This window comes from Populus euphratica, unplaced genomic scaffold (genome assembly GCF_000495115.2).
Source record: "Populus euphratica unplaced genomic scaffold, PopEup_1.0 scaffold49.1, whole genome shotgun sequence".
NCBI lineage: Eukaryota > Viridiplantae > Streptophyta > Magnoliopsida > Malpighiales > Salicaceae > Populus > Populus euphratica.
The window spans coordinates 1382130-1405486 of NW_011499875.1; the positions used below are offsets into that span (position 1 = coordinate 1382130).

General features: G+C 33.4%; 3 protein-coding genes and 1 long non-coding RNA gene across 4 annotated transcripts; 1 reads left to right on the forward strand and 3 right to left on the reverse strand.

The window, feature by feature from the left end:
• Positions 1–1481: 1481 nt before the first annotated feature.
• On the reverse strand, positions 1482–5156 carry LOC105128279 (uncharacterized). The gene is made up of 2 exons (XR_842825.1): positions 5109–5156; positions 1482–2627 (listed from the first exon to the last, which is right to left on the reverse strand). It is a non-coding gene; the product is annotated as an uncharacterized LOC105128279 (long non-coding RNA).
• LOC105128277 (AIG2-like (avirulence induced gene) family protein) lies at positions 2093–5279 on the forward strand. The gene is made up of 2 exons (XM_011029873.1): positions 2093–2625; positions 5107–5279. The coding sequence occupies exons 1-2, from the start codon at positions 2117–2119 to the stop codon at positions 5177–5179; spliced, it is 582 nt and encodes a 193-aa protein (XP_011028175.1). The 5' UTR covers positions 2093–2116; the 3' UTR covers positions 5180–5279.
• Positions 5280–8847: 3568 nt separating this feature from the next.
• Positions 8848–13369, reverse strand: UBP20 (ubiquitin-specific protease 20). Its single transcript, XM_011029874.1, has 8 exons — positions 12302–13369; positions 12073–12187; positions 11881–11991; positions 11377–11549; positions 10932–11270; positions 10530–10652; positions 9427–9949; positions 8848–9348 (listed from the first exon to the last, which is right to left on the reverse strand). Exons 1-8 carry the CDS (start codon positions 13271–13273, stop codon positions 9086–9088), a joined length of 2619 nt encoding a protein of 872 aa, XP_011028176.1. The 5' UTR covers positions 13274–13369; the 3' UTR covers positions 8848–9085.
• A 2065-nt stretch (positions 13370–15434) lies between these two features.
• LOC105128281 (probable ADP-ribosylation factor GTPase-activating protein AGD8) lies at positions 15435–20099 on the reverse strand. The gene is made up of 7 exons (XM_011029875.1): positions 19837–20099; positions 19638–19756; positions 18469–18901; positions 18093–18356; positions 16555–16677; positions 15836–15934; positions 15435–15683 (listed from the first exon to the last, which is right to left on the reverse strand). Exons 1-7 carry the CDS (start codon positions 19903–19905, stop codon positions 15576–15578), a joined length of 1215 nt encoding a protein of 404 aa, XP_011028177.1. The 5' UTR covers positions 19906–20099; the 3' UTR covers positions 15435–15575.
• Between the last annotated feature and the right edge of the window lie 3258 nt (positions 20100–23357).

A 23357-nucleotide genomic window follows, 5' to 3' on the forward strand; every position in this document is an offset into this window, starting at 1 on the left:
GAGAGAGAGAGAGAGAGAGAGAGAGAGGAGGGGGCGACTTTTTGGAGAGACCGGCCATGTGATCGTCAATTTTATCTTGTCAGGAATGTCATTTGCAGGGAAGATTGAAGTCTTTCATGTCGAAGGAAAAGTTTCTAACACGTCAGATCAGACATTTAGTGCACAATAATTTCGAGGGATGTCAAGAGAAAACAGCTGATGGATTGTTCTGAATCCTGATCGTGGCAGGGGGGACGATGGAACTTTAATATTATAAAGGGAAAATAGCATATTCGAAATCCTCCAGACCTAAGAGTTTAGGCAACTGGCCCAGGTTAACTAAGGCCTGCAACAGAGCACACAGCAAGCATTACATCAAAACAAACAAATTGTTTGGGCTTGGGATGGAAGTGGGCTAAAAGATTATTTACAAAACAACTAAATCACGTGGAGAGGTGGCTTAACTATTCATTAGTTGGTTTAATTATTTGCAAGCCTTACATTTATTTTTTTATATAATTTTATCATTTAATATAGGAATTTAATTAAATTTTATTTTTTAATATTGTATTTCTGGTAAATTAATTTTTGTATTTTTAATAATAAAAAAAAATTAATTTTATCTAGTGAATTATATAATACAAGTTCTGAATTTGACAAGTTAACTAGGATTAACCTGACTTTTTTTTTCTTGAGATCTATTTTATCAACAAGGTTACGCTGGAAGAATTCCCACACAATTTAATTTAAAATTTAAACAAAAAAAAAAAGATTGAGAGTTTTTAAATTTGATTTGTTATACCAAGTTTAATAATGATGTCAAAAAAATTTTATGGTCTGGATATTGTTTTCTTATGTTTCAAAAAAATTTGGTCTAACTTGTAGAAATAAACTAGCCTTCTCCATTAAAAAAATATCTTATTCTTTATAGAGCTTCATTGTTTATATAAGTATTGAAGCTATTTTTTTTCTTCTTTTTTTCCAATTCAATCTTTTTTTATTTTTTATGTTTTTTATTTCAATTTTGTTCTTTTTGTTTTAATTTTATTCATAGAATTTTTTTAATAGTAAACTAAGTTGCCTTTAAACTAACCAGGTTAACTAAATCTTGTTGAAATAACTTTCACATGATTTAATAAGTTAGGTAAAGACTCGAGTTAAAAGAATTTTTTTTTATTAATTTTTTTTGTTTGGAACTAATAATTGGATTATATCAAAATAATTTTTATATAGTTTAATTTTAAATTTAATTTAGATAAAGAGTTGAACGATGAGGTTTTAAGATAAATCTACTAGGTTGAAGATTGATAAAATTACCTTTTTTTTTTTATTTTAACTGATTTAATTGATCTTTACAGGTTTAATAATTTTGACTAACATGGAAGCCCCGCTCCCTTTTCACGTGGTATGATTTTTATTTATGTTTTTTTTTTAATACCCTAGGTTATTAGGTATGGTGCTTCGTTTGGCAGTATGAATATCATTGTACTTTTTTCTCTCTCTCTTTTCAGCTAACACCAATTTACACTGTTAATTAATATAACTGGGATTGAAATTTTGCAGAGTGATTCTGCTAATTACTGGGTTGTGTGTGTGCACTCCAATCATTTAAGAAGGGTCAAGATTCGTCTTCTCGTTTTCTTAATTTCATAGAAATAGATGTTCCTGGTTTTACACTTCAAGGTGTGCTCTAATTTATATTTATTCTTACTCCAAATCTACTCTCTACATAGCAAAATAGTGATAAATTAAATACCCACCCTGCAATTGCAAAAAAATATATATAAAAAAAAAGGAGCTAGGATCGACAAATTGAGACCACCAAATCAGCGGCAATGTTGCTGAATCGAACCAAGCCCAATTGCACAGATAGGTTGATGTTAGTTTCATTATAAAAAAAGGGCGATTTTTTGGGGGGCAAGGCAAGGCAAACAGGCCTCACCATCTTTATGGGCCAGGCACTGAGAAGACATATCCCACTTGATCCAACATGTCTGCCGACAGCGTGTACGCATCTTAACGAGCCCAGCCCATTTCATGAAACCCCCTTGTCTATTTAATTTGTCCTGGCCTTTGTTCAACGGCCTGCAAAATTAGTTGTAGATCACTTTGCGCCTCTTCCTCTCTAAGCCTAGCAATGGCTGATGCCAAAAACGTCTCAAATGAAACCAAACAAACTCTGGTCTTCGTATACGGCACCCTGAAAAAAGATTTCCCAAACCACTACCTCTTTCAACAACTGATTTCCCAGAAAGAAGCCACATACGTAGGCACCTGCAGAACCCACCAACCACACCCTCTCGTTATTGGCCCCTATGGGATTCCATTCATGCTGTGCCTCCCTGGTACCGAAGGTCACCAAATCAATGGCGAGCTATACTCCGTGACAACACAAGGACTCGTTTCATTAGATGAGTTGGAGGGCACGGGTGTTGGCCACTATGAGAGGCGTCCGGTTCAGGTAATCATGCGGGAAAAGAGTGATGCGGAGGAGGGTGAAAAGGGCAGAGTCGTTTTGGTGGATGCTGAGGCATATTTTGCTCATAGGAGTTTTGGGGAGAGGATGTGGGTTAGGTGTGGGAGAGCAGGGTTAGATGAGTATAGTTTGGAAAGAGCTGCCTGTGATTATGTGAAGAAAGTGAATAGGCCTGAAGGGGGATCGTGGCAAGAGGGACGTTGGAACTTTAATATTATGAAGGGAAAATAGCATATTCAAAATCCTCCAGGCCTAAGAGTTTAGGCAACTGGCCCGGGTTAACTAAGGCCTGCAACAGAGCACACAGCAAGCATTACATCAAAACGAACAAATTGTTTGGGTTTGGGATGTAAGGGAGCTGCGATTATTTACAAAACAACTAAATCACGTGGGGAGTTGGTTTAATTATTTACAAACCTTACATTTATTTTTATATATAATTTTATCATTTAATGTGGTAATTTTATTAAGTTTAATTTTTTAATATTTTGTTGCTGATAAATTAATTTTTGTATTTTTAATAATAAAATAAAATGAAAAGATTAATTCTATGTAGTGAAGTATATAATATGAGTTGTGAATTTAACAAGTTAATTAAGATTAACTTGATTTAATTTTTTTCTTGATTTTTTTTTATTTTTAGATCTATCTTATCAACAAGGTCATATCAGAAAAACTTCTACATGATTTAATTTAAAATTTAACAGAGAAAAAAATAAGATTGAGAGTTTTTAAGTTTGATTTGTTATGCCAAGTTTAATAATGATGCTAAAAAAAATTGTGGTCTAAATATTGTTTTCTTGTGTTTCAAAAAAATTTGGTCTAACTTGTAGAAATAAACTAGTCTTCTCCATTAAAAAAAAAATATGTTATTCTTTATAGAGCTTCATTGTTTATAAAAATATTGACGCTATTTTTTTTTAATTCAATTTTTTTTCATTTTTTATGTTTTTTATTTTTATATTATTTTTTTTTTCTTAATTTTATTCATAGAATTTTTTTAATAATAAATTAAGTTGCCTTTAAACTAACCAAACTGACTGAATTATGTTGAAATAACTTTCACATGGTTTAATAAATTAGGTAAAGACTCGAGTTAAAAGATTTTTTTCTTGTTAATTTTTTTTTAATTTCATCTATTTAAAACTAATAATTGAATCATATTAAAATAATTTTTAAATAATTTAATTTTAAATTTAATTTAGATAAGGAGTTGAATAAAAAAGTTTCAAGATAAATTTACTTCAACCTGTTGAAGGTTGATATTAAATAATAATATCAAATAATTATTATAGATTTAATATATTTTTAATTACCTTTTCCTTTTTTATTTTAACGGATTTAATCGATCCCTACGTGTTTAATAATTTTGACTAACATGTAAGCCCCGCTCCCTTTTCATTTGGCATGATTTTTATTTATGTTTTTTTTTTTTTTAATAGCCTAGGTTATCAGGTATGGTGCTTTGTTAGGCAATACGAATATCACTGTACTTCCTTTCTCTCTCTCTCTCTCTCTTTTCAGCTAACACCAATTTACACTATTAATTAATACAACTGGGATTGAAATTTTGCAGAGTGATTTTGCTAATTACTGCGTTGTGTGTGTGCACTTCAATCATTTAAGAAGGGTCAAGATTCGTCTTCTCGTTTTCTTAATTTCATATAAATAGATGTTGCCGGTTTTACACTTCAAGGTGTGCTCTAATTTATATTTTATTCTTACTCCAAATCTACACTCTACATAGCAAAATAGTGATAAATTAAATACCCACCCTGCAATGGCAAAAAAAAAGAAGAGAGAGCTAGCATTGACGAATTGAGACCACCAAATCAGCTGCAATGTTGCTGAATCGAACCACGCCCAATTGCACAGATAGGTTGAAGTTAGTTTCATTATAAAAAAAGGACGATTTTTTGGGAGGCAAGGCAAGGCAAACAGGCCTCACCATCTTTATGGGCCAGGCACTGACAAGACATAGCCCACTTGATCCAACATGTCTGCCGACAACGTGGACGTATCTTAACGAGCCCAGCCCATTGCATGAAACCCCCTTGTCTATTTAATCTGTCCTGGCCTCTGTAAACGGCCTGCAAAATTAGTTGTAGATCACTTTGCGCCTCTTCCTCTCTAAGCCTAGCAATGGCTGATGCCAAAAACGTCTCAAATGAAACCAAACAAACTCTGGTCTTCGTATACGGCACCCTGAAAAAAGATTTCCCAAACCACTACCTCTTTCAACAACTGATTTCCCAGAAAGAAGCCACATACGTAGGCACCTGCAGAACCCACCAACCACACCCTCTCGTTGTTGGCCCCTATGGGATTCCATACATGCTGTGCCTCCCTGGTAGCGAAGGTCACCAAATCAATGGCGAGCTATACTCCGTGACAACGAAAGGACTCGTTTCATTAGATGAGTTGGAGGGCACGGGTGTTGGCCACTATGAGAGGCGTCCGGTTCAGGTAATCATGCGGGAAAAGAGTGATGCGGAGGAGGGTGAAAAGGGCAGAGTCGTTTTGGTGGATGCTGAGGCATATTTTGCTCATAGGAGTTTTGGGGAGAGGATGTGGGTTAGGTGTGGGAGAGCGGGGTTAGATGAGTATAGTTTGGAAAGAGCTGCCTGTGATTATGTGAAGAAAGTGAATAGGCCTGAAGGGAGGAGTTCTCTTGATGAAATCGAAATGTTCTTGTCCGGTACCGCTCGACCAAAAATAAAATGAATTTGATAGATTCCATTTCTTCTGTGGCTTCAAATCCTGTGTGGGTTCTTTTAATGTAATGAGAAACATCCCATCAAGTTAACCTGTTTGGTTTGTTGCATGTCGCGTGTTTCATTTTTGTGGTGAATGATTAACTTGTAATAAGAATTATATGCATCATCATCCTCATCATATTGATGTTGTTCTTTCGATCTTTTATGGGAGTGCGAGCTAAGAATACAAAATGACAACATATTGATGTTGTTCTTTCGATCTTTCATGGGAGTGCGAGCTAAGAATACAAAATGAATAGTAATAAAAAAACCCTGTCAAGAACAGCTCAGCGAAGGATTTTTTTCTGAATATAAATGAGAGAGAATCAGATTAATTGGTTGGATATAGAAAAAAGGAAGATAAATTGACCAAATTTTATTAATTTTAATAAAAATAAGTTAAAATATCAATAAAAATTCTTTTTATTAATTTTAGAAACTTAAATGGTTTCTGAAAAGAAACATTGAAATTATAAGGGTAAAAATATGATTGGGTTTGTCCCATTTATTTTTTGTTGATTTTTCGAAGTTAACTTGATAGTTATTATTTTTATTCAATAAGTCTTGGTGGATCATGTTAACCCATTTGCAAGGCCTCTTGCCAATAAATTTTTTTTATATAATATGAATGTGTGAGGTATATGATATTAATGAAAATTGTATTTAGGAGCTGTCACATCTCATTGGACATTAAAACTATGTAATGTTAAAATTGGGTTGGGGGGGGGGGTTGATATACATTGATTTTAAATATTTATATAAAAGATTTTAATGTAGGTATTTATAAAAAAAAGAGATTTGTTTTCTAAACAATTTTTAAAATGAGCATTGAATTCGTAAGAAAGATAAGTGAAAATATAATTGGGCTTCGACCCATTTATTTTTAATTGATTTTTTAAAGTTTACTCAATAGTTATTATTTTTATTCAATGGATTTTAGTTGAATCATGTTGACATAACCTGAATTATTATAATCGATACTCAAAATGTTAAAACAATAATAAAAATATTTTTTTATTCCAATCTATTTATTTATTATTTTTTTTTTATTCCAATCTATTTATTTATTATATTTTTTTATGAAGATGTTTATTACTAAAAAAATTGTGGTTCTATATAAAATATGAATCAAGTGCACAAATATTATGCAAGAATCCCATAACTGTCCACAAGATTTTCAATGGAGGAGGCAATTATTGTCAGCCGCGCAACTTTGTTTTCCCTTTTCCTTTACTGATAGAGTTTTTATACCATATTCTTAGCCTTTACCTGCAGCATTATATCCTAGTATCTGAAAATAATGTCTTCAAAACAGCTAAATCGTAATCAAAGCTTATTCTTTCCCAATTTTGTTATGATCTTTGCTAAATCAATCCGAACAGAAAGAAATTTATGACTACTTGAAGGTGTAATTTATAAATAAATAAAAATACAAGTTATTTATCTCGTATTAAAAAAAATATTCTTTTCTAAATATTCATAATTTGTAAGTGTGAATTTATAATAAATTAAGTAAAAATCATGATAAATAGAAAGTGTGAATTTATAATAAATTAAGTAAAAGTCATGATAGATGGATTCTAATGAATTTTCTAATACTATTATATAGATATTTATAATATTAAAAGTTAAAACTCAATAGGTTAATGATATTAATTTTTTATAATTTATTTTTTAATTTTCATAATTTATTTTAATATTTATTAATGTTGAGATAAAATAAATAACGGCTATTCATTTTAATTCAAAATATAATTGTTTCAGTTATAAAATTTTATTAATAATCATAATGTTTCATCATAATATTTCAAATTTATATAAATCTATTACTATATAGAAAAAATATATACAAAAATAAATATATTTTCTTTTATTTTTTAGAGATTTAGAGGATTTAGTTATATTATAAAAATATTGTTGTTCTATGAGACAAAAAACCTTAAAAACAATGTTTTCAGACCTCTAAATCAATTCTTTATTTATTTTCATTCCTAAATTATTATTTTTTGAATTACAAATCCATAATGAACCAAAAGGAAACGTTCTCGACAGTGATCTTCATGTTTCTCTGGTGATTTCTCCTCTAGAACTTGCTACATATTATTAGACATCACAGTGGAGAGGTTAGAAAAGTGGCTGGTGATTCCACGGGAGTGAACTCCGCACTACTAGCCGGTGGCTGCGTTCTGATGATTACAGGCTCCCCGTTTTCATCTATCACAGCCATGCTACAAGGAACTTTCTCTGCAAAGAAGTTCATGTCTCTTCTCCGAACAACTAATTAAATCACTAAAATCTTCGAGGCCCGTAAGTTTTCCTACCACTACCAATTTCAAGGGATACCCTATTAGTTACGACTTCCTTTTGTGGCACAACCTGTATAAATTACATGCGAAATAATTAGCAGCAATATCAATATCAAACGAGTGATGTTGTTACATCAGCCAATTGATACATCCATACCCCATTTGTTTTTTTTGCAAGGTCAATCATATTAATCTTGTTTATATATTACTCTTTTTATTTGATTTTATGTTTTAAAAATATCGATCGAAGGTTGGTGGTGTGGAAACTGACTGTTTTGACAGAAAACGGGGCTGTAGGGTTTGTGGGGTTATTCTAATATCATAAATAATTTAAAAAAAAATAAAAAGTATTATTTTAATATATTTTTAAATAAAACCTAATTTAAAAATAACTAATCGCAAGTATTAGTCATCCATTGGTTGCCTTGCACTTTTGCCACAGCTAATTCTTCGAGTCCCCCGGCCCAAACATCTTGCCTCCTTTTTTATGATACCAAAAAGCAGAGTTAAGCCCCGGGTTATTCACTTTCATCAATTATGTACACAATTTGCAACAGCACAAGATATGCGTACACACACACACACACACACACACACACACACACACACACACACACACACACACACACACAAAAGAAGATTAGATACTGACGAGGAATATGGATCCGTGGCATGGCTCCACGGAGAGTGACCTTAATGCCACCGGATGCTGAAATATTCTCGAGAGCCCACTTAAGCGGCTTTATGGTGAACTCCTTGGGTCCGTCCATGACTAGAACCACCTGAGTGGTGGTGCTGGCAATTTCCGGAAACTGGCTGCTTCGCATAGGCTCTGGCATTCCTTGGTGACTACTTTCTCCTCTTGCGAATGAATCAGCCATGTCAATTAACTAAACTTGGTGGCCTTTCGTCTGCTTTGCCAACATACCAAATGCTCCTGCTCCTTATAGAAAGAAGGAAGGATTGGTATGAAGGTTTTCTGATACTTTTATAATCAATTCAGTTCTTGTCTGTAGTGAAAAATCCAAAATTGAGGCCTTAGAAAAGATGGAAACTAGGATCGGCTTTGTATGCTCTTGACATAAACAAAGAAACTCCGTTTTATATATGTATATATTTACGCATTGACTATTGAGTATTAAAACGGATGCGTATTTTTTCAAATCCCTAGCCTTCTCAGCCCGAAGTACCCTGACTCATCAGTCTATTAAACCTCATCAGAAGCTAAAAGCAGTGACAGCTACATACAAAAACTCATCGAGCGTCGAATTCCATGTCACATTGATGCGTGCCTCAAAGCTCAAATTGCTGCTAACGAAGGCCATTTCTCAATTCGAATGCGAGATTGCAACAGATTCAACTTCATTTCATTTTAACATTACATTTCCCAGACCAAAAAGTATACCCAAACCAAGAGACAGAATGCCTGCTTTAGCAACATCACAAGGGAAACTGAGAAGCAGCTCATAAAGGTAATATGCACTGTGAAGTATAAACTTTGCGTTTTAAGTATATTAGTTCTAAGTTGGCCAAAGACCAAGACAGCCGAATGAGACACCCTCAAATGTTCATCGAATAACTGCCACGCGAATGGGTTTACGGCGAGAACCAGGAGGGCTGGCCCTTTTACATGGAGATGATCTTGGTCTGGTCTTGTCATTCCTAGGAAGCAAGGCAGCCATAAGTTTCATGCCCCTTGCAGTTGGCATTCTCTTGATGCATCTAAGAGCTTCAGCTGTCTGCGAATCCTTTGTGACCTTTTTAGATGATCTTTTACAATTTACATGGTTCTCCACTTTCAGATGTTCTCGTGGAATACAACGTCTGGCTTCTGAAAAGTTCCATTATCTCATTTCAGTTATATTGACTTAGGAAAGAAATATGCAAAGACTTCAATGAAAGACTTTACCTGGCAGTTCTCCAGAATATGTATCTGGAGTGGGTGATCTGGATGGGGCTGAGGGACGAAGATCACCCTTTCTTCCAATTTTCTCAGCACACTGATTGCTGTAATCTTCTTCAACAGGTGGAAAACATAACATCTCATCATGCAAAACTCCATCGTGGCCATCACTTACTCCATGTGGCAGAGAAACATCAACCATGTTGACACAGGAAATCTGAAAGGAAATTCCCTCAGTTTCATGTCTAGATACAATCTCTTCAAACTCTCTCTCACACGGAATGTGAGTTGAAGTTGCCTCAACTGCATCCTTAATTACACTGGTCTCCAAACTATCTTTATCTGCTACACTAATGCATTCATTATTAGCATTATCTAGAACTGACTTGGGTGATGTATTTGAGTTGCTACGATCCAAGCAAAACTCTTGTGGTTTAATCAAACTCGAACACCATGGTGTGCCCTCCCTGGCATAGAACAGAATGTAGGCAGCTTGAGATAGCACAAATTCTTCCCTTTCCTTGCTGACCTGAAAGATATGGCAGTTATTTTGGTTGTCCAATATCATAATTTCAGAATTATTTGGTCATACACCAAACTCAATCAACCCTTAACAGGTGTTACATGCAGAATTACAGAAAAATATTTTCAATTTCTTCCATCAAATACACACATGAACACACCCATGCCCAATACACATGATGCTGGCAGATTTGTTCATAAATTAATGATTTATCCAGCAAACAGTAAGCCTACGGGCTTCATTGGTTTGGCCCCTCCCAAACAATTGACATTAGAGGGGTTAAATGTTGAAATCTAGGACAAGATGGCTTTTGAAAATCCACAATTAGGAATTCTAGGGATAACAATTGGAAGTGACACAGTTCCACATCAGAACAAATCCGTGTTCAGGAGAAAGTAAACCTGACTTAACCAACAGGTGTTAGAAATATAATCCCATGATAAACACAAAATACAACTAATGATAACATTCTCATTCATCATTTATTATTTATAGGTTTAAAAAGATGCAATGGGGCACTGTATAAGGAGATTTAGAGCAAACAACAACAATGAACAACAAAGAGATTGAATCTAGCATTTATTACTTCTGGGTCATCCAACTTATGCCATGTGTCTGGAGAGGATCTTATATAGCAGACGTAATGTCCGGAAGTAAGTGTGTATCCTTTATGCACCACAACCGCATACAGCTGGTACTTGAAGCCCACCTGTTTTCAAGAAAATGAAAGATTTTAATTAAATGCTCGCAAACAATTTAAAGGTGACATGAGTCAATTCTTCAATCATTTATTTCCCGAGCTAACATCACACTTGACCTTTGTGGACATAAAGATCAATTAAATGGACAATAGTCATCGCTTGATTTCATTTTTGAATTTCTATTAGCATGCATATTCCACGCTCTTCATCTTCATTGCCATTGAAATATTTCTGAAGTGATCTATGGATTTTTAAATTCATATTGATACTAGTAATCCATGACTCACATCATTGTAATCATTGTCATTGATGTAGGGCTTCAAGTCCAACTCCAATGGAAACTCCACATGCTTGCCAATCTTCTCAACAGAGGTCCCATCAATCTTGAATCTCTTCAAATGCAGAGCAGCAATTGAAGGAGCCTTGTCCAGCATAAGCTGCTTTTCCCTAGAAACTTCTTCCTTGCAGTTTTCACACATAAACTTTGTCTCTGAATCTTCAATTTTCTCCACATTGGTGAATGACTCCAGTGCCATTTGAAGCGTGTCCGCATCTTCAATCTCCAAACTCAGGTCAATCAGCGGCTCATACTTATCAGAAAAGTGACCACAATTGCAGCATCGCAACTAAACATTGGAAGTAAAAGAAAATGAATGATTCAAATGTTCTTTTAGATCAGCAATATTCTAATTAAAGGAAAATAAATGGGAAAAGTCACTCATTGACTCATACTTTGCTCACAAGACGACCTCCAAATACCCGCTCAACTATGTTCTTATCTTGGGAGGATGAGATGTCATCAGTTAGGCTTGAATCCAAACAGCACCTCTCAAGTCTTTCTAACAAGCATTGGAGGAATTCATGGGCATCTTCCTGCTGATACCGATGAAAAAATGATGAAATACCTAATTATTCATGGGTTAAGAATCACAGTACGCCCAACTTTTCAGGAAAAAAAAACTTTCCTAAAAACATCAAATAGGTACTGCAGAAGAAAACATAGTATCCAAAATACAAGCAATATTATGAAATGTAGAGAAAAATCACAATAGTATAAAAATGTCAATTGGGAGTGGTTGACAGCCCCTTGAAACTTAAAATTCAGCTGCACAGAAATATAAATTAAACTAAACAATAATGCACAATAAATATACTTTTTAAAGTACTTCATAATGCACTTGAGATGATAAATCCACTGCCCATTTTGCACAATAATAAACAGAGTGCAAAGGATACTGTCCAAATTGTTGACAAGTTTCAAAGGCTCGAGGATCTTTCCAGATGAAGCTAAAGAAAGTTCAATGTGATCACGGATAACACAAAGAACACAGAATCCTTCAGTTCTACCTGAAAATTCAAAATGTCCAGCCGTAAATATTAAGTACAACAAACAAATTCAGTTCCTAAGTAGCTACTGCCAATACTCACAGGGCATTGCATGGTTGCAAGAACGAAGAGCCTGAACAAGAGGCACCGTATGCGTAAAGCATTGCAGGACTGCATTAATATAGCACGTGTTTCCTTTATTAAAAAGCCCAGCACCCTGCAAAACCAGCACCAAAAAAAAACCAAGAAAACATTAATATCACAAAGCATAAACATCAACAAACACATACACACCAGACAAATTCAAAATGATATCCTCTGATAGACATACCACACCAGTAGGTCCAGTTTCCTGCATAAAACCAGGAGGCCCGTATTCTTGATTCCTTGTCTTCTCTCTGTCATCCCAACGATTCCTCCATTGAGGAACCTGTGATCCACGAAACCTCTTAATCCAAGGAGGAGACAAATCCGGATGATTTTCTTGGAATTCAGGATCAAAATGACCCCGACGATGATAAATTTGGTGATAATTAGGTTCACAACGAAAAATTTGCCTTGGATCCTCTTTCTCACCATCATCACCAAGACCCCCTTCCTCATGCTCAACATCTCCATGAACAAGCCACGAATTCTCAGGTTCTGCTCGCATAGGTGAATCAGGTTCTCTATTATCAACATCAAAAATAGCATTGTCATTATCACAACGAGCGACCAAGCGCTGGTCAGAATCTAATAGAAACCCATCTTCGTTACCATTAGCTACTAAAGACCCAGACCAGTCCTGATTTGACTGGGAAGAAACCGAGATCTGGCTACCTGAGGTTAAGATATGAGGAAGCAAAGTGCCGATTAGGGTTTCTTCAGAGCGAGGCATTGAAGTTGAAGTTAGTGAAAACCCATTTGAATTTGATGATAGAGGAACCAAACACTGGCCTCCACAGCTTAACTCGGAATTGGGGGAAATCACAGGGTCTCCGAGTAGCCCGTTATTTAGGGCTTCAATCTGTGACTGAGTAGAAAAGCCATGAGCATGAATAAAAGATTTGGAATCTAGGGTTTTGGTTTTAGAAGGCACGTCAAAGTCTGCTTCGGTTGAAACCTCCATGACGAGAGAGAGGGTTTTGAAGTCGAAAACAATTTGGGGGATATTGTTATGGTTGTTGTAAGAGAGGGAGTTGGAGGGAAAAGGAAAAGTTAAATTCAAGGAGGCGGAGTTGGAGGGAAAATGGAAGCGCCCATTTTTTATGGTTTTTGTTTCTGTTTTTTGTTTGTCGGTAACAGACCAAGAGGAAACAAACATTGAAGGCGACCCCTTCGGGTGTGAATGCTATCGTGGCTTCTCGACTCGATTTCAACTTTCTTCTCTTTCACTGTGGAGAGGAGGTTCCTCATGTCCGTACTCTGTCGCGGGTTGGATTTTATTTTTTTTTCAATAAAAAAACTAAACATACAAGATCTTCCAAAATCCTTAAATAAGAGAATTAAGTCAAGATTAAAAAGTTTTATATATGTGTGTGAGAGAGATTAAATAAATTAAAAATATCTATATCAATAAATATAAATAAAAATTATTAACAATAACTAAACAAGTATAATCAGTAACAATGCTAATTTTTTCTCTTTGTTACTAGAACCCACAATTTCTTTCATCTCTAAAACATGATTTTATAAATGTTTATATTAAAATTAAATTTTTAGAATTTAAAGGAATTGTATGGATTGTATTATTTTTAAAATTAAACATGATCTAAATATATTTTTTCTAGAATGTCATGACGAGGGATCTAAATATATTTTTTCTAGAATGTCATCAATTTTTATGTCTTTTTATTATGGTTTTTGTTTTTTAATTTTATCATTGTTCAAGAAAGTACCGCTTGCAAATTGTGTTTCTAAAAAAAATTATTTTTTTTGTTAAAATTTAATATATTTTATATGTTTTTGGATCATTTTGATGTACTGATGTCAAAAATAATTTAAAAAAATAAAAAATATATTATTGACATGCATTTCAATATGAAAAATTATTTGAAAAGCAATCACAATCACATTAATAAATAGATTCAAAGTCAAGACCACAACCACATTAATAAATAGATTCAAAGTCAAGACCAAGTGATTTTCAATTAAGATTAAATTATCAAATTTAAAACTTTATAAGCTAAAATGAATTAATAAAAAACGAACAAGAAGTTTACGTGAAATTAGATTTCTTTTCTAACCCATAATAAAATCTTTTAACTGTAGAATTCAAATCGATGGTATAAAAAAATGATTATAAATTAAATATTTTGATTTACATGTTGGTTAAGTGTTAAATAATTTTTTTTTAACTTAAAAAAATAAAAATGATATATAAAAAAAATCTTAATTCTAAATTTAAGAGTTTATGCACATACTAATTAATTAAATAAAGAATTATATGTGCAACCAAAACAAATCAAGAAATTCTTAATTGTCCAAAATTAACTGATTAATCTCATGATATAGAGGTAACAGACTCAATTGAGTTTAATAAAAAAATTTAATAATTATTTATCTAAATATATAATAAAAAATATATTTATAGGATTAACTAACTAAACTTATGATTTAAATTATATATTCAATAGTTGAATATTTTTTAAATTTTTTATTTAAATGTACAACAAGAAACGTGACAGGAGTTACAATGAAAGTTAATTATTCAAAAACCCCAAGCCTTTTAAATCAAATACTACTATTATTAAGTATTAATATCAAATACCGTTAGAATAAAATATATATATATATATATATATATATATATATAAGGTTTGGGTCGTACAATGGTTGTTTAAAGAAGAGAAAATACTATCTACTCCATCTAACCGGACCACATAAAAGTCATGATGGTTACAACACGAATAAACCTGTTCATTGCCATCCCTAAATAATTGTTGTCAAAATAATCCCTACACTCTTTATGAAATTATCGACGAAACAAAACAAAACAACAAAAGGGTACAGTACCTGGAGCAGACTCGTTTAGCACCATCTATTTTTACATTCCAAAAACGTTTTTTTTTTTAATATTTTTTTTCTTTATTTTAAATGATAACAAATAACCAGCCACCATATTAGCATATATACTAAACGCGTCGGACATTGATTATTGATTCCTTTGCAATTACATTTGGAAGTTTGATAAAATTGTTTTTATTTAAAAATATATTAAAATAATTTTTTTGATATTAATAAATGAAAAAAATAAAAAATTATTAATTTCAAAAAAATAAAAAATTATTTTTTTTTCCAAAAATGTTTTCAGAATACAAAAATAAAGAGTTAGGTAATGTGCAGCTCTGCTCCATGCATTACCCCCCCTTAAACAGAACAAACTGTCCATATTTTCAATCCCTCCGTCTCTTTCTTCAGTACATTGCAAGAAACTATAACATAAAGGATCCCAAAACCTGGACTACAGAATAATAACACAAATCTGTCAAAGACCTGAGAAGTCTTAAATTTTATTTTTCTTCCAAAAGAATTTTATATGGACTCATTTTACATTACACTACACAAATATTGATGGGCAATGTAGCAAACTTGAAAATTCTCAAACACAGAACCCATCAATTTCATCAGAGGATCCTGTCCTGAAGATCAGTCATGAAGGTTGATGCGAAGGAGCTGAGCTTCTTCCCAGTCTCTCCTGCAATATTCTTCAGAGAAGAGATGTCTTGTTGGGCCTGAGAGGGTAAACATGAGAAGAAAACAAGACAGTCAAAGTTAAAAAATAAAAAAAAGGAAGGAAAGAGAAACACCTATGAGTGAAACCAAAAATATCCTATTTAACGGAAGTTTGTTCGAATATTTAAGCACCAAAACATGCAAATCATACCTGGAATGAGATCCGATTGATGAGGTCACTCGCAGCAAGATCAATAGTCTGATCTTCGCTTTTACCATAAAGAACAGCACTTGATATAGCAGAGGAGCCCTGAAATAGTAAACTGACAATCCTTAGCCCCAAATTGAAAAAAAAAAAAAAACAAGGAAAGCCAGGATTTTGTGTTTAGTCGTGGGCCTTTCTTAGAAATTAGTTGGCTGATGTCTATTAGAGTTAAAGCAGCTAGGATGTGCACAACAGGATGCGGAGGTCGCCTAGCTAGATAAGAATGATATATGTCGCATGGAAGACTAACTACTGGTGATTCCACTCCAAATTGCCCATGTGGTTCTCAGTCAAAAAGCACCTTTATATGACTTGCATCATTTTGGCATTTTCCCTGCATGCTAAAAAACTAAGTTTGGAATGAGGAGGGGACGCATCGGAATTCTCACTCACATGTCATTCAAGAACCACAGTTTTTTCTTCCTACATAAGGCTAGACATTAGCAGGGGAAAAAAGAAGGAACCCAGGGCAGAGTAAAGTAACTTCTGGTTGGAACAAGAAAATAATGGATAATTTCAATCCATTGACAACCAGACAGAGCAGACGAGGATGAACTAACAGTAGAAAAAACAGAGAAAAATGAAACACCAAGAATTCTCGAAACCTGTCACTCTATACAAAATAAAATTTATTATATTTAGATAGTAGTAGCAAGAGTGTGTACAGAAAATTTCTGCAATGAAACTTGAGCATCAGCATCAGCTTTGTTCTGATCACCAAAATATTGGGCTGATGAGATTGATTTTGCATTCGAGAACTTTTTTCTTGCTTCATCTGTTTCCTGAATCTGATAATAACAGCACGTAAGGACAAAACAAGTACAGAGCAAAACAAGATAATTCATAGCTAACTAAATCACAAGTCATCGAACAAATTCCAAAAACAAAGGGCAAAATGTCTCCAATGTCACAAGCAATGCCCACAAAATAAGCAAAGTGATTGATGATAATAATATAAATAAATAATGAAAAACACACCATACCAAGAATGATGTTGACTGTGACAAGAACCACTGATATTAAGATCCTTTTTAAATGTCGCTAGAGACACAATGACACAGGAATACTCAAAGCAGAAGTATCACAACTGACAAACAGAGAAACATCACCTATTCCGTGATATGTATCTTCATAGTTCTTAGACATGAACTCTCACACAAAATCAACCATGTTTTGAATCTTCTGATTGAAAAGGGAGGACGTACAGGTAAACTCAGAACAAAATATACACACCGTTGATAATGCGAATACAATTTAACGTGCCTGTTATTCAGTAAGGGATAATCATACTAACAAGAATAACATTTATGTAATAAGGGTAAGCACCACAAGACTTGCACGTGGAGAATTAGGAAACCTATCAGCTCACGAATTTTTTTTTATAATATCAACTCAAAAATCTAACCAAACCTTGTGAAATCAAATGAATGACATTACAATACAAAATAAAATAAACTTGAAGAAACTCCAGTGTATGGTTACAGGTAAAAACACCAAGCTGTCATTCTATTGCTTTTCCCTTAAATATTCCATGAGAACTGACTTCTCTTATTACTTTTACTGGATAAACATAATTACATCTAGGCTCGCATGCTGAAAAATCAAAAACAGATCTCCATTTTTAATAGCATATGAGACAATTTAAACCAGTATGGATAAGTCACTCCAAGCTAAATGTCATTGATGCCTCTTTGTTTTTGCTGAAAATCAGTCGCTCAAAGTGACATGTACAATTTGACAGGCCAACTTGTAAATACATAATGGAAGAACATGGATGCTTCTCATGTTCCTCACAAATTTTACAAACTCAAGATTTGTGCTCCGTACATAAATGTATTTATTTCCCTTTGCAACTCTGCATAGACACATAAATAAAACATGCAAAAATTTGTTTAAGCACTAAATTGTGGTGTGGGAAAAAAAACAATGCTGACTGGAAGCAACTTACCACGAAATTAAACCAGATTTGGGAAGAGAAATAAAACCTAACAGGTAATTAATTAAAAATATAAATTCAGTTGGCAGATGAAACCAAAATTTCAGTATCTTTTTGACATCGAATTAGAAGGCTGTACTATTAAGAAGATAACTCTGTAACAATTAGGTGATTTTGCATTATCTGGCGGACTATTTGCTGGCAGTGTAATTATTACTTGGTTTTCTACATTAACTATAAGCAGATAATACACATTAAAGAGCTTACTTGAACTTTTGAGGAGTTTGAGCTTCCTTTCTTAGCAAAACCACTATCCATCCCGAAATCTGCAAAAAAGCTTGATGACTTTGGTGGAGATACATGGCTAATCACTTGTGGGCCACCAGAAATCAGCTCAGCAGGTTGGACATTATCTACATACTCAAAACGAGATGCAAAAGATGTGCCGGATTTTGTGGTGGTGTTGTTAGTTGTGGAAGGCACAGGAAGTGCTGGTTCCTCAGGCTTCTGGTCATAGAGATTTTCACTAGGCTGCAGTTTAAAGGACTATTAGGAAAAAGAAGGCTTGGTAACAAGTGTCAAACTGACATATGCTTCTATGATAACTGATGATAATTCTAAAAGCAAAGAGGCGAAGGCCTACCTTTACAGTAAGCTTTCTAGCACCAAGTCCCCCTGTTTTCCCAGTTCTCTTTGCACCAAGAGGCTTCTTCACAGAACTAGTAATAACTGTGTGAGAAGCTTTTGGGGAACGAACTATATCAGGTGTTTCTTGTTTTCCTACTGAGCTTTCTTTAGGAGTGTCATTAATCTTGACATCAGGAAGTCCATTTGCTGCTTGGGCTGCCTGAGAAGCAACAGGTGATGATGGCAAGCCAGCATCTTCAGCCATGCTTTTAGCAACTTCTTTTGAAAGTAATTGCCTATATAACTCCGCAGCTCTAGATGTATACTTGGCCTCAGTTTTCCCCCCATCAGTCCATCCGTGCTGCTTAAAGAAAATCTGAGCACGATTATTTCCCCCAAAGCTCATTGTTCTCAGTTGCTCTGGACTCCATGAATCTAAATTCGTAGACCTAAATGAATACGGAAATAACATTGCATCACAGTCATTCCTGAAAAGAAACGCTAGAAGAAAGGAGGATAAAGGGAATAGAGATGCCCCCCGGAACAACACTAAGGTGAAAAGCCTCTAATTCTAAAAACAAACACATCCATGGAATGCTCTGCGTCACCGATAATTCTACACAGAAAATTGTAAGGGAAACTCAAGTAGTTTTCCAGCTTGTATGAATTACCGGTAGATGCATCCACCAGAAAATAACAAGAAATTCATGTGGGGAGAGACACAGGATGTTATGCACGGATGTGGAAAATCTCTACCATCAAGTAACCACCTTTTCCATCTCGCTATACGCCTGGCATGCTTTCCTAACATAAGAAGAACGTGGAAGTATTGAAATACATGCTCGCCTGCTACAGGCCCTATTGGTTGCATAGAACGAGAGCAAAGATCTCACCAGAACTTGGTTAAGATTCAGAACTCAATCCTCCAGTCTAATAAACACGTACAGTACAAAGTTTGACGAGATGTGGGATGGTTTTAGAGAGGAAGCATTCCTCTGATATATTATGATACTTAGATTGCTCTCTGCTTAGTTTCCAAAGCATTGATGACACATCATCTCTCCGCAAAAAAAAATTGATTAATCTCCAGATCTAAGTCCTACCATTCTCATCATCCCACATTATCCGATCCAGAAATAAAATACAAAATATCAGATCATTAAACAGAAAAAAATAAATATATACCTAACAAAGCTGATGTGTACACCAAGACTACGGTGAAAAGCAGAGCAATCGATGCAAAGGAAGATCCCGTACGTTACAGAAGCCCAAGTAGGATTTTTGGCATTACAGTCAAAACACATCTAACAACAAACACACCAAATCATAAATTCCAGATCCAAATATATAATACAATTTCCAGATCCACAGAAAATATACAAACCTTGTTCTCCGATTTCGCTTTCAGTTTTCTGAACACCACGTTCTTGTCGGTGAAATTTTCCGACGCCATGGTTGTACTTTATAGTTTGTTAATTTAGAGAGAGACAAGCACGCGAAGAGTGATTCCGAAGAGGAGACGTGAATTGCTGCAACACCACCACCACCTCCTCCTCCGCCGCGAGAAAACAGAACGCAAACAAAGGAAGACAGAGGGCGAGAGATAAATATGAAGCTAAACAAAAGTGCAATATTTGAGCGTGCTCGTTTATTTGCTTTGCTTTGCTTTTAATAATAATAATTAAAAATAAACAGAGTAATATGTATTTCCGACAATGCCCCTGTATTTATTTGCTTGGTGAGGGAGCGTGATTCGGTGATCTGTTGATGTCTGCGAGCGGCTCTACTTTTTAAATATATTTATTATTGACACAACAAATAAATAACGCGTACCCATGAGCCAAGGTCACGAGTTCAAGCTACACCGTGAACAATATCAATTTTTATGTGATAAATAATTTATTGTCTGTATATATTTTTTTTTTTTAAAAAAAGAGCCATCTGCTTCTTATAAAAAAATATTAACTTGAACACATGGGCCTGGGCTTTGATCAAGGATGCTTCCCATTAATAATGATGAATTGGGCTGCAACAAGAGCTGGTAAAAACGCATCATAGCACTGCCATCAATTCTGCTTTCGCCACCATCATTCTAGATGTGTTGCTTATTTTTAAGCAAATATCAAAATATAAAAGAAAAAACAAACCGTGACAGGGGCAAAGTTTTTACACATGGTTATAAAATTCAGCAAAGCTAATGGCTCAATTCAGTACCTGAGTCCTGGGTTAGATGAGACGTTTAGGCCACTTAGGGTCAATGGTAATCTATATTGTTTTAGAATATTTTTTTATTGGTCATTTGAGTGCCTTTCATTTTATTTTTTAATGTTAAGCTTTTATTAAATTTTATCTTTCCATTATTTAGTTGATTGTAAATCTATTTTTATGTTTTTTATCATATAATAAAATAAAATAAAATTATTTTTATGTTTTTTATCACATAATAAAATAAAATAAAAATTAATTCATCTCAATAAAATTCATAACTTGAAAGATAGATTTGAGAGTTGATTTAATTTAATTTATTGTTTTATTCTTTATCTTTAAATCATTACACTAAATTTAATAACAATACTAAAATATTTTATTATGACCTGCCATGAAAGTTTTTGATAGGAACATCTTAAAAAAAATATTGCAAAGATGAGTGGCATTTTCACAGTTTTTTTTAAAAAAACCCCTCCTCCTCCTTGATAGAAAACCGCCAGCTATGAAATGAAATGAAGCTTGGAGACTTTATTTTTTATCCTTCACTCTCTCTAAATTCTCTCCACTTATGTAGTATAGGATTGTGATTAAGTGTTTTCTATAATCAATCTAGTGAATCAGAGAGAGAGAGAGAGAGAGAGTTGAGGGATTGGGAAAAATAGAGAGAGAAAGTGACGAATTAACTGGAGGAAGAGAATTCAGGGGCAAATTGCGTGGGAACTTTCCAGTCTGGGTTCATGCATTATTGTGTAGAATTGTAGTGTTATTTGAAGCTGTGAAAGGCTAACTGGTGATAATAAAAATGAAATTGTAACCATATCGGTGGTGGCCAAGTGGTAAGGATTTGGGATCAAGGGGTTTGCTCCCTCTGTAGTTTCAGGTTTGAGTTCTTCGTTGCTCATATGATGGCCATTGGAGACTTACATGGTCGTTAACTTTAGGGCCCGTGGGATTAGTCGTGGTGCACGCAAGCTGGCCCGGACACCCACGTTAATCAAAACAAAAAAAAAAATAATATTTAGTATTTTCACTTATAAAATCTAATTAGGGCTGTTCGTGTATATCTAAATAATATTGTAAAGTGAAATTAACAAACTATAAGGTAGGAGCAGCAATATCTTTTTTTTTTGTAATACGATCCTTTCTAGAAAAAAGAAAAACAAGGAAGTTTTCTTTTTCCGATCACGTGGGAGCTTTTCATTACTGGGCATGACATTTACGAGGATCCAAGCTCTAAATAGAACTCATAAGTTCCTAGTTAAATAATTTATCTGCGAATCCATGGAAGAATGGGCCAGAAATATTGTTTTTATGGCCTGGGCTATTGCTTTCCTAATCCTAAAAGGGCCACAATGTCAAAGGCTTTCCCTAGCCTCTCTGGGCCTTTTCTAACTTCTGAAATTCTATCTTTATTTATCTCTAAGTTGTTTGATAGTTTAAAACATAAATTTAAATCACCCTTTAATATTTAATAGTTTGGACAAAAATTCTTAGAAAAACTTTGCATCAAGTTATTTGTAATTACAGTAAAAAATAGATTGAAATAATGTTTTTCATATATATATATATATATACATATACATATATATATATATATATATATATATATATCAATTATAAGAAAGTTATATGTATTTTTTTTAGAAATAAAATAAAAAAACGTTTCATTTTTATAACAATGCATGTGGGTAGTTGCTCTGCACGTATTTTTAAAATCAACTTGATCATGTTATAAAAATAAAAATTATTAGACATTAAAATATAAGTAGAATATGGTGGGAACTACCTGGATTATTACAAAAAAAGTAATTAGTAAAACACCATAACCTAATGCATATTTTATTGTTCAACAGGAACGGTAAAATGATATTCTTGTCCTTCTAAAAAAATAACAAAGCTTGCAATTAGGGTAAAATTATATTTTTAATAGGATACATTGGACATTACCAAGTTAATTATATATACATAGAAAAAATAAAAAAGGTGAAGTCATGATGATAAAACAGATGCAAGCTCTGAAGAGGAAAACTCACCTTCCATGCATAATTAATGATTATGCGATGCGAGTAATTTTCATCATCGTTCATCAAAACATGTGCTGAATAAGAGAAGCCGTTTTCGTGATCATAAATGGAGGAGATGCACTTAATCTATTAATTGCTCTCTTGCCTAACCTATCTTGGAGTGTCTATGCCGTCGTCGATCCATCATAATAATATTTATTTAAAAAAAAATAATATTATTACATCAAAATAATTTAAAATATATATTATTTTTTTATAAAATAATTTTTTATAAAACTAGAGCAACTCTAAATATAGCATAAAATACATGCCACTCTATTATTCACTTATCTTATGATGGAAAGTCAGATTTTTATTTTTTTATTTTTTTATTAATATAATGAAAAGTCAGATTTTTATTTTTTTATTAATATAAATATTAGTGTATATTTTAACTAATTTTATATATTTTAAAATTAATAATTATATAAATTTGTAATGATTTTAAAAGATTTAAACTTGTAATTATTAAAAAATAAATTTAAAATCTGAGTTATTTTTTAATTACTATTTTTTTATTTGTTTTTTTTTAAATTTTTTTTAATTATTATTATTTTTTATTTGTTTTTTTAATTATTATTATTATTATTATTATTTATTGTTGCCTTTTCTTATTGCACTTCAATCAGAAAGC